Raw genomic sequence first — 12350 nt, forward strand, 5'->3', positions numbered from 1 at the left:
CAGCTGTGGGGTGGAGGTTTGCAGTGTGCAGCATCCCCTTTGGCTGGCTCACACAGACCACTGTCGTGAGCTGGGATATGTGTGTGTATTGGTGTGCATTGGTGTGTGTGTCTGTGTTTGTATGTGGGAAAGAGAGACCACACTTATATTTACTCAGGCTGTCCTGGGTCTGGATATTTTTCGTCATGGTGAAGGGAGGGAAAAACACCGAGACAGAGAGGGAGAGAGCAAAGAGAGAGGAAAACAAGCTTTGCTCTTATCCTCTTGGCTCTCTAGAGGCTCTCTGTACTCTCCGGTTGGTGTTCACACACTAGTCTGGGGGCGGGTGCACTTTCTGACTGGCCAGCAGGATAGCCAAAAGGACACGATTAGAATTAACATGGCTTGCTTTCCACAAGTGCGCACCAGTACCTCACATTAAACAATATATTTATATAAAAGTTAATTATACAGTATAACAGTATAATTATACTGTAAACGATACAGAAAAAGCGGGGACGTTTCAGTAGCTTACGAACATTTAAACAGAAGACATACTGTAGTCTTAATGAATATGTTGTTCTTATGTACATGGATGAAGTATGTGGTTAAATTAAGTCGGCTGAAATTTGGCTATTAATAGCGAAGACAATAAGGAAGTGGTAATTAAATTGCCTTTCAAAATCTATTAAACACTATTAACTGAGGCATATTAGGAACAGTAGATTTAATATCTTTTTTTAAGTTGGCGTGTTGCCCAGGGTGGGAGATTTCCAGCAAGAGGATACTACAAGGCTAGCCCATCAATGTGCCTCTTTCAGCAGTTTAAAGAACAGGAGGTCAACATGTGACCTCATCTGTTTCCTGAAGATTTGGGTACTGTGGGTTAAGCGAATAACAAGGGCATGTTATCGTGACCGAAGGCAGAGGACTATGTTCAAAAGAAAAACAATTAAAGTTGCTGGAGAAGCCAGTCCAAGGATGGAGACCAGGCTACATCCAAAAAGGTGTTCGTGCAGATGTCTCATAAATCTTGTCTGTTTCCCTTTGTTGTTCCCAGATCAGCTCTTTTTTTTTTTTGTTTTTTTTTTTTTTTTACTAGTTGTAAGTATTACACTTGCAGATATGCGTATAACCTTTCAAACAAAGTATAGTGAGTGTGTACATAATCAATTAGAAACAAAACAAAGTATTGTTAATAATTATGTACTATTACATGAAATAAAGGGGGGCACGGTGGCTTAGTGGTTAGCACGTTCGCCTCACACCTCAAGGGTTGGGGGTTCGATTCCCGCCTCCGCCTTGTGTGTGTGAAGTTTGCATGTTCTCCCCGTGCCTCGGGGGTTTCCTCCGGGTACTCCGGTTTCCTCCCCCGGTCCAAAGACATGCATGGTAGGTTGATTGGCGTCGCTGGAAAATTGTCCGTTGTGTGTGATTGTGTGAGTGAATGAGAGTGTGTGTGTGCCCTGTGATGGGTTGGCACTCCGTCCAGGGTGTATCCTGACTTGATGCCCGATGACGCCTGAGATAGGCACAGGCTCCCCGTGACCCGAGATAGTTCAGATAAGCGGTAGAAAATGAGTGAGAGAGAGAGAGAGAGTACATGAAATAAAATAGCAGTGATTTTCACTCCAGTGTAGGTCAGTCCAATTTGTCTGATGTCATAAGTAGTCATGCGATATGCCAGATCACCAACAGGTTTCATTTTTACCCCTAAGTCATTTAGCTATCATGCTGTTCATGGCATTCTTGGTAAATGGTAGTATAAATGAACAACAAATGAAGGCTTTGAAGTGGACTGGGGCTTCTTGTGGTCATTTTTTTTTTTATAACAGTGAAGGCTATTGTTAAGTATTAATTCATCTAATGTCTGGTGTCTTTCTAAACAAACACATGCCCCACAGATAGCGACTGGATTTAAATGTCAAAAATGGCTTTTTCTGTCTCAGTGGGTATTGCCATTAGGTGGCCCCATACAAGGTTAATTTCTCTCTTTTTCTTTTATGGAAATCTTTTTTGTCATTATAATTGAATACCACACCACATCTCTCTCTCTCTCTCTCTCTCTCTCTCTCTCTCTCTCTCCAGTTCTGTGCATACGTGTTTGATGTATAAGTCATACAAGCATACAAAACCTACTATATATATGTAATGAATAGCTTTCTTTTTTCTGTATATTTTTAGTTAAAAGTATTTATTTGTTTATTTTTATTTTATTTGCAGATGGGGCTGATTTAGAAGATGACCCATCCTGTTCCTGGCCTGCTTCTTCACCGTCTAGTAAAGACCAAACGTCTCCAGTCCACGATTACGATTTTGGTGAAGATGAAGGGGGCCCTGGCTTGCCCTACCCATGCCAGTTCTGTGACAAATCATTCAGTCGTCTGAGCTTCCTTAAGCGCCACGAGCAGAGCCATAGTGACAAACTCCCTTTTAGCTGTACCTTCTGTAGTCGTCTATTCAAGCACAAGCGCAGCCGTGACCGGCATATCAAGCTCCACACTGGTGATAAGAAGTATCACTGCAGTGAGTGCAACTCTGCTTTCTCACGCAGTGACCACCTTAAGATCCATATGAAGACACACGCCACAAACAAGCCTCATAAATGCCCCGTGTGCCGCAGAGGGTTCCTGTCTTCCAGCTCCCTCCTTGGACACATGCAGGTGCATGAAAGAGGGAAGGAAGGTCAGAGCACAGCAATCTCTGGGGCAGAGGAGTGGAAGCTAAAGGAAGCACGCAAGTGCAGCCGCTGTGAAGAGGGCTTTGATGTGCCCGAGGAGCTCCAGAAGCACATTGCAGAGTGCCACCCTGAGTGCTCACCCCCAGAAGAAGGGAGTGTAGGGCCTGGTCTGCAGTGCATCTATTGCCATGAGCCATTTGGTGATGAGGGTACTTTACTTAGCCATATTGATCAGGCGCATAGTCGAGACCAAAAGGGACATATGTGCACTGTATGCTCTGAGCACTTCCCTACTGTGGAGGAGTTGTATGCACACATGGACATTCACCAACTCCCAGAGTCCAGCAACCACAGCAACAGTCCTTCTTTGTTGACTGTAGGATACACATCTGTTTCAAGCACCACTCCAGACTCAAACCTTTCTGTTGATAGTTCAACCATGGTAGACAGTGTTCCCACTATGCCCAAGACTCGTGGAAGAAGAAAACGTGCTGCTCAGCACACAAATGATATTTGTGGACGGCCTGCTAAACAGCCTAAAGTAGCTTACAGTTGCATCTACTGCAACAAACAAGTATTCTCCAGTCTTGCTGTCCTCCAGATTCACCTAAAAACGATGCATGTAGATAAACCGGAGCAGGCCCATACTTGCCAATTCTGTTTAGAGATCCTCCCATCTCTGGTCAACCTAAATGAGCATCTGAAACAAATTCACAATGCTGAAGATCCATCAACCATACTTGCTAGCTTCTCTGATGCCTTGTTACAGTGTAACTTTTGTCCAGAGATGCTCGGCGATCTCAATGCCTTGCAGGAACACATCCGTTGCTCACATGGCTTTCCCAGCCCAGTAGCCAAGGAAAGCAATGCCTTTTTTTGCCCCCAGTGCTTCATGGGATTTTTGACTGAGACTACGCTAGAGGAACATGTACGACAGACCCACTGTGATTCCGGAAGCTTGAGATTTGACTCTCCACTTGCAGTCACTCCTAAAGATCCCATTGTGGAGGTGTATTCTTGTTCTTATTGCACCAACTCTCCCATCTTCAACACCGTACTGAAGCTGAACAAGCACATCAAGGAAAACCACAAGAACATTCCCCTGGCTTTGAATTATATCAACAACGGAAGAAGAACCCATAGAGCCCTTAGCCCTTCATCCTCCATATCTGTAGATCAAGCCACCCTTCTGAAACATGGCAGCACTTCATCCCGCTCGGCAAGTGAATTCATCTGTAACCAGTGTGGTGCAAAGTACACAAGTCTAGATCTTTTTCAGACTCACCTGAAGACTCACCTTGATGGTATGCTACCACAGCTCACCTGTCCACAATGCAACAAAGACTTTCCCAGCCAGGAAGCACTGTTGAAGCATGTGACAGTCCACTTTACTATCACTTCCACATACTACATATGTGAAAGTTGTGACAAGCAGTTCACATCAGTAGATGATCTGCAAAAGCACCTTCTTGATATGCACACCTTTGTGTTCTTTCGCTGCACTCTTTGCCAAGAGGTATTTGACTCGAAAGTCTCTACACAGCTTCATCTAGCAGTTAAACACAGCAACGAAAAGAAAGTCTACCGCTGTACATCTTGCAACTGGGATTTCCGTCATGAGACTGACCTTCAACTGCATGTCAAGCACAGCCATTTGGAGAACCAGGGCCGGGTTCACCGCTGCATCTTTTGTGGTGAGTCGTTTGGCACAGAAGTTGAGCTACAGTGCCACATTACCACACACAGCAAGAAATATAACTGTCGTTTCTGCAACAAGGCTTTCCATGCTATCATCTTGCTGGAACGTCATTTACGTGAGAAGCATTGTGTGTTTGAGGGAAAGGCCCAAAACTGTGGAACCAATGGCTCTACAAGTGCTGGTGGTGAATCAGTTGCTAAAGATGATGCAGAACTGCAGGGCATTCTCACAAACAGCCATGGAGGACCAGGTACAGGAGAGTCTCACAACAGTCATGATGGAAGTGAAGAGGATGTTGAATCTTCAGAGGTCATGTATACTTGTGACATCTGTGGGGCATCTTATACTATGGAGTCTCTCCTGACCAATCACCAGCTCCGTGATCACAATATCCGACCTGGAGAGACTGCGATGCACAAGAAGAAGGCAGAAATAATCAAAGGGACCCACAAATGCAATGTTTGCTCTAGAACATTCTTCTCTGAAGCAGGGCTCCGGGAACATATGCAAACTCACCTGGGACCTGTAAAGCATTATATGTGTCCCATTTGTGGGGAACGCTTCCCCTCTCTGCTAACTTTGACAGAGCATAAGGTTACCCATAGTAAGAGCTTGGACACAGGCAGCTGTCGAATTTGCAAGTTACCATTACAGAGTGAGGAAGACTTCCTGGAGCACTGTCAAATGCATCCAGATTTACGCAACTCCCTGACTGGTTTTCGCTGTGTGGTCTGCATGCAGACCGTTACTTCAACCTTAGAGCTGAAGATCCATGGCACCTTCCACATGCAGAAGACAGGAGCCATGTCTGTCAATCACCCTAGTGGGCGTGCCACGCTTCCTCACCACCAACATCATCAGAGTCAGAAGCTTTTTAAGTGTGCTTCATGTCTTAAAGAGTTCCGCTCCAAGCAGGACATGGTAAAGCTCGATATCAATGGACTACCCTACGGTCTCTGTGCCACATGTGTAAGTGCTAGCAAAAGCTCCAGTCCAACTATAAATGGCGGAAAGCAGCAACAAGCAGGGGGGCAAACACCAGCACCCTCTAACGCAGGGTGGAACCAAGGGGAAAGTTTGAGCCCCTGTGGTGTAAAAAGAAAGGGGACCACCTATTCTACATCATCCTCTTCATCAATATCATCAACCGTTGCCAAGACAAGATGTTCCAGCTGCAATGTGAAGTTTGAGTCAGAGGTAGAGCTTCAGACACATCTTCAAACAGTGCACAGAGAGCAGTCAGGAGAGGGAAGTGGCAGTCAGGTGAGGACCCCTCAAGGATCCCCCATGCCAAGAGTGAGTCCTTCCCAAAACGATGAGGTAAGGCAAAGTCACATTCTTGTAGGCTTTTACTTTTTCTCTCAGTGCCATTTGGTGCATTATTTAGTATTACTTAGTTTGACATGGACCAATAGCTAAAATTGTATATATATATATATATATATATATATATATATATATATATATATATATATATATATATATATATGAGATTAATCATTGGTTTAATATCATATCAATTAGGTTTCTACTCTATTTCTACACTACATTCTACTCTACCTGTCTTTTTTTTTTTCCACAGAAGAAGACATACCAGTGCATTAAATGTCAGATGGTCTTCCATAGTGAATGGGACATTCAGGTTCATGTGGCAAACCATATGCTTGGTAAGTCTGATACCTATATCTTACAATTTCACATTTTCCTCACATTTATTTCAAATGTATATTTTTCACATCTGTTTTCTAACAGCTGGTTGGTGAATTGGAGGGAAAAATGCACATTGTATAACTGAAAATCTGATGTTAATGCACAAAGCCTAAATCAGCATCCTTACCTACAGTAAAATACCAAGAGCTAAAAACTGGGATTTGAACTCATGACCATCTAATCAGTAATCCAACACCTTAACCACTAGGTTACAACATTGTTTATTGAGCTTCACTAACCACTTCAAGGTCATGGTGATTAAAGTAGACTAGGTGCAATTGAAGGGCAACATACATTTTACATATCGTCGCTGTCGGGCGGAAACCTCGTATGTCCAAATTTGGTCAATTTCATATTTTTTCACATATCGATGCTATTGGTCAGTCCCCACGTGGGTCTGTTATTTTTACAAGTTATTAACCAATCTAAAGTCTTGAAAATAGCTTGAGCGCAAATCTCATAACTCCATTGGACACTTCAACTGTCCACCTCTTCCTCACTCCGCGGGAGAGCTTCACGGCATATTTCTCCTCAAGAAGAGTCGCAACGAATCAACACGTCTTCTGAGGTAAATGTCTTCAAAACACTGGGCTCAAAGAAAAAAAATCTTGACCCCCGCTAGTTCTGGTGCTCATCTGAGGACAGGAATTTAGCGCAAGACAATCCACTGCAACGCGGACTAAACCCTGTGCACTGCAGATAAGGTAAAAAAATAACGGTTTTGGAGATACGAGGATTCAGCCTGACAGCGACGATATGCTTTTATGAATTAACTCTTTAAAAAACACTGAAAATTAGTGTTTAAACACGTTGTTAGGATCAGAGCTGGTTTCTGGGTGAGATATTTATTAACGTATGGGAAATCATTGTCATCAGTATAACTGGAGGCAGGATTGGTGTACAGTACAGTATATGCATTGTAGAACATAATCTTCTGAAATTATTTCTGAAACATTTGGAAACTATTTTAAAAAAAATTGTGTTTGGTTTTACTGGAAGACAAAATGATTTTTTTTATTGCAGGATGTTTTCTTAGCTCAAATTTTGTATTTTTTTTTGTAAAACTATATCAAAGACATGAGGTTGAGGTGAAAGGTGGTCAAGGGAAGGTGAACACACAACCTACATAAAAATCAGCTTTGTGTAAAGTGATGTGTTGCATTATGGGCTACATGTTGACTTTTTTTTTTTTAATAAATTTATGGCCGTACCACAGTTCTCACAAACACGGTATTATTGTGTAATGAGTATCAGCAACATGAATATATATTAAACCTGAAAATAGAGACTTATTGACCAAGCACGCCTTTTTCTCAGGCAGCACACAAGAAAAAAAAAATTTCAAACACATTATTGCTTCACGGTACTGATTTATTTATTTACATTATTAATATTGCATAAGTCTGTGAATGATAAAGTAAATGTATTAATGAGTTTCTCAGCTCTAAATATTCACACTCACCCACACCGACAGCATCCTTTATTAATATTCAGTTTGAATATCTGAGACAGTATTCTTTGCTGACGTTTTATTCCTTAAGTCCTCTGGTTATAGCTAAATGGAATTCTGTTCTTCATGCATTCATTTTTTTTTTTGTTGTTGTTGCTTTGCTGGATCTTTCTTTACACTGCAATTTATAATGTAAATTTTGGGAATGTTTAAGAATATGGAGAATCGTTTAGTTTATAAGCCATTCAATCTTTTATCTCACTCCTAGCGAGATATTGAAATGTGTTGTTTAATTCAGTGTGAAGGACAGATTTACATAGTAGGTAAAGAGCACTAAATCTATTAATAGGTATTTGGAGAGTTTTAAAAAGTTTTACAGTTTTGGAAAGAGCTGCAGAAGTGACAAGTGGGTGATAAGATATAGAAACTATAGAAAATAAAGAATCACTGATGTGATGCATTAGGACATATTGGAGTCACTGGTGGTGCCACCTTAAGGATATTCTCCAAGTGTGTAGCTTTTTATGCATGTTCCTGCTAAATAATTACCTGGATATTCATTTTTAATAATATTAAGTTTTATTAGTAAGCTTGATGTTCCACAGGGGGGCACGGTGGCTTAGTGGTTAGCACGTTCGCCTCACACCTCCAGGGTCGGGGTTCGATTCCCGCCTCCGCCTTGTGTGTGTGGAGTTTGCATGTTCTCCCCGTGCCTCGGGGGTTTCCTCCGGGTACTCCGGTTTCCTCCCCCGGTCCAAAGACCTGCATGGTAGGTTGATTGGCATCTCTGGAAAATTGTCCGTAGTGTGTGATTGCGTGAGTGAATGAATGTATGTGTGCTCTGTGATGGGTTGGCACTCCGTCCAGGGTGTATCCTGCCTTGATGCCCGATGACGCCTGAGATAGGCACAGGCTCCCCGTGACCCGAGGTAGTTTGGATAAGCGGTAGAAGATGAATGAATGAATGAAATGATGTTCCACAACATGTTAAGTTCAGGTACATCATTTCGATATTAAGGTCACAAGGTTGTACATGTTGTTGCTACGGATTATTATACGGTAGCCAGAAGATACTCTGATATCACAGGTAGAGAGAGATCCAAACATCTTAAAATTGCAGCCTTATTGACGATCATACATTATCATGCAATGATTATTAAGAAAATAATTGCTCTGCAGTCAAATCATACCATTTTCACATTTCAAAATGGCTGAAAGTCACTATCCAACTGGCATGGACCTGAAGCACAGTCCATACTCAGGTGTCCACTACAGACTTCCTTTGACACTTCTGATGGGTGATGGTACTAAGTGGGTTGGGCTTTTTTTTTGGGAGGGGTGGTAGCTGGGGCAGATCTGGACTGGATCGTAATTACCTTACAGACAGCATGTGCCAGAAAAGCAAAACTGGAAGGGAGAAGCAGAGGCCTCATTTGGAAAAGGGTCCAAATGCCTTTTCCCTTGAAAAAAGGGGACACTTTCTCCTTTTAATGGCCATCTGCACAGGAGAGGCGAAACGAGAGGCCGGGGGTCATCTCCGCTCAGCTGTCACTGTTATTAGCGTAGGTAATGGAGCAGGCGCTCCTCTCTTAGGGGTGCTGTTCCTGGCCTTACGCTTCTTGCTTTATGGCTGTTGATTCACCCCGATAGCTCTATATATATATGACATGATGGCACAAAATAGAATAAAGTAAATTAGCATGTCCTCTGAGTCTAATCTGAGATATGGCCACTAAGAAAGAGGCTCCAAAAAAGCACAGAGCAATTTTGATATGTTACTCTGTTCCACCTTTTGCACCCATCGTCCCTATGACCCCCAAAATCAAATTGAATAAAGTCTCCCTTAGAATTTAGAGAATTCATAACTTCAATGATGTGATGATGAGGCCAGCTTTTGTGTAACGGACCCAAGTGGACATGTGTGGCTTTGTGTGGGAAAAGGGAAATATATAACATCCTAATCGTGTTTCTGGTGAGGAAAGTGGTGTGTATTGGCCTGGACCAGTAGCAGCATGCCCTTGGGAGGAAAGAGATTGCTCTCAAGGTCCAGATGGATCCATCCACATTCGCCATACAGCTGGCCATTCAGATCATGGGACTCAATGTTATATTCCTGTCCATCTGTAGGAAAAAAACAAATTGAAAAAAATTCGATTGCTGGTGACCGCGGAGCAATTTCCAAGCAGGCCAGAAGACAGCTGGCCTCTCTTTAGTTTGGAGTTTGCTGGCATGGCTAATTCAACCAACTAAAGGCATGCGATGTGTCACCAGAGAGGGTGAAAGGAAGACGGGAAGAGTGGATGCCAGGGTTTATGCCTCTCTGAGCTTCTGTGGTCGCTATCAAAACTGTCATTAACTTCCTAGCTTTTGAAGGATGTTTATTACGGCCTGCATGTGCCCATTGTACACACTTCAGATGTGTTTCCTCTACAGACAGAAGCTTGGCATTCAAGGTTCTATGAATTACTGTACATTTGAAGGCAGTGCATACACAAAAACATAAATTTTTGGTAGAGAATTTTTCGTTCATCGTGTATAGTATCTGTCTTAAATTTGTACTTTTTAACTAATTAAATGTTTTGCAAGGTCTTGGCAAATTAGTACATGATATTAAAACAAAAAAAAAACTTTCCCTCACTGTCCAGAGATACATGTGAAGGTCTTTTACTGACAGATAAGCCGAAAAGAATCACAGCAGCACTTCTGAATCCCCCCGTTTCTCGACAACAGTGTGAACTTTGACCCTTAAAGCTCCATAGGAGCCTATTTTTCCTTCAAGTTCTCCAGCTGAGCCAAAAGCTCTTGCTTACTTCTCAGTACCCTGATGTGAGGTTGTCAGAAACAAGGAAAAAGGTCTAACTCTGCCATCCATCTCAGATATCCAGCAATCTCGCAAAGCTCCTTTGCTTTTTTAGGGGTCCAAGGGTCAATAGGATTCTTCTTCTTCTTCTTCTTCTTCTTCTTCTTCTTCTTTTGCCAAAAATTTGAAGCTCTACCGATAATTTTTTCTTTTTTTCCTTTTCTTTTTAAACAAACAAGCAAACAAACAAACAAAAAAAAAACCCCTCTGCCCACCTACTTTAGGAAACTAGTCAAAGAATCCTCACGAAATTGGTACCCGGTACAGTCTGAACTTCGATAATGAAAAAAACTTTGTAATGGTTGGAGACCTGTAATGATTTCCTGACTTCAGCCAATCAAATTTAGCAGGCGCTTCACATGGTTAGAATTGAACTACTGTAATGAAACTTGAAAATCGTATTAATCTATGCAATCTTTCCTGAAGAACAGTGCACCGTGGTTCCTATTAGTAAAGGGTGCTTTTGGGCATTCTGGTGTTTGTTTTCCTTTTTCCTCCACTGGCCTTTTCTCCCCTTCTGTAAATAACTTGTGCCAAGCTGGTGGATGACGTTTTGAAGGACAGTCAGGAACTTTATAAGCAGGCAGACTGAATGTTCTGGAAAAGCTGATTTAAAGGGTCACCTTTTGGTGTGTTTTCTTTATATTTATTTTTTTTTTTCAAGGTGGGAGGGGGTGAAAGCTGAGTGCATGCCCAGGCTTCCATCCGCAACACGGAAAGACAGAGAGAGAGAGAAAGAGAGAGAGAGGCCTGGATCGATGGGCAGGAGGTGGGAAGGTGGTGAGGGTGGAGGGGGCTAGGGGGCAGAGTAGGGCGCACATTTACTGTACAGCTGGCCTCTCTGTGTGAAGCAGAACCGTGGGCTGCTACCAAGTGCGAGGAGATGAGAAGCAGAGAGATGAGAACAGGAGAGACAAGAGATTCCATCCTGCTTCCTCGTTCCTGCCTTCTGTTTTTAATCAAATCCGTTTCGATTTCCAGCCTGACGCCCGAACCCGGCTCCTCCTTCGCCGTGTACGTCTGCGTCTCATGCTTGCTTTGTCTCGGGGAAAAAAAAAAAAAAACAAGAAGAGAAAAAGAGACTTCATTTGCTGTCCTAGAATTGAGAACACAAATTATCCATGACACTGTTGTCTGAGGAACCCATAGGAATAGTTTGAGCGATGACATGTTTACTGAATGTTAACTGACTATATAACAAATACACCCCATCAAGACGGTGCCAAGGGGATTGCCTGATCTGTGATATTATGATGGGTTCATAGAGATTTATCTATTTATTTATTTACTTATTTAGGTTCTTTGGGTTTAGCTCAGTCCATATTGTTTGATTTTTAATCCTATTTCAATTCGCACAATAAATCCAAATAGTAAAGCAGAAATAAAATCCTCACTGTTAGTACTAATACAGTATTTCTCTTTAGTGTGCACCAAAGTACTGAGAGAGAGAGAGAGAGAGAGAGAGAGACAGCGAGAGAGAGAGAGAGAGAGAGAAAGTCATTGATCAGCAAGGTGTGTGTAATTGCTTATTAACACAACCACACTTCACTGCACAGAGGTGACTACACTAATGAATGGAGAAGCGTTATTAATCACCAGTTAATAAATATGGGCCGGCTGCTCAATCTATGCTACACATGACCTGCTCAGCATGCTCAGAGTCACTCTGTTAAATTCCTCTTTTTTTTTTTTTTCCTGAAAACGAACTCACATCACTAGACACTCCTTGCTCTGTCTGTCTGTCTGTCTGTGTGTCTGTCTGTCTGTCTGTCTATCTGTCTGTCTGTCTGTCTATCTATATGTCTGTCTGCCTATCTGTCTGTCTGTCTGTCTATCTATATGTCTGTCTGTCTATCTGTCTGTCTGTCAGTCTATCTGTCTGTCTGTCTGTTTGTCTGTGTGTCTGTCTGTCTGTCTATCTGTCTGTCTGTCTGTCTGTCTGTCTGTCTGTCTAGCTATATGTCTGTCTGTC

At 42.4% G+C, this 12350-nt stretch overlaps 1 protein-coding gene across 8 annotated transcripts in view; it reads left to right on the forward strand.

The window, feature by feature from the left end:
* The window catches only part of LOC132848959 (zinc finger protein 521), a 137473-nt gene that overhangs the window by 61680 nt on the left and 63443 nt on the right, over nt 1–12350 (forward strand). For 6 of the 8 annotated variants that reach the window (XM_060875078.1, XM_060875079.1, XM_060875072.1 and 3 more), the window contains 2 exons: nt 2203–5678; nt 5941–6025. In XM_060875078.1, coding sequence (XP_060731061.1) covers nt 2553–5678; nt 5941–6025 — 3211 coding nt within the window. In that variant the 5' untranslated portion in view covers nt 2203–2552. The remainder of the gene's footprint in view (nt 1–2202; nt 5679–5940; nt 6026–12350) is intronic. The other 2 variants (XM_060875075.1, XM_060875076.1) reach the window with 1 other exon arrangement.

Source organism: Tachysurus vachellii, chromosome 7 (genome assembly GCF_030014155.1).
Source record: "Tachysurus vachellii isolate PV-2020 chromosome 7, HZAU_Pvac_v1, whole genome shotgun sequence".
In the NCBI taxonomy this organism is placed as follows: Eukaryota; Metazoa; Chordata; class Actinopteri; order Siluriformes; family Bagridae; genus Tachysurus; species Tachysurus vachellii.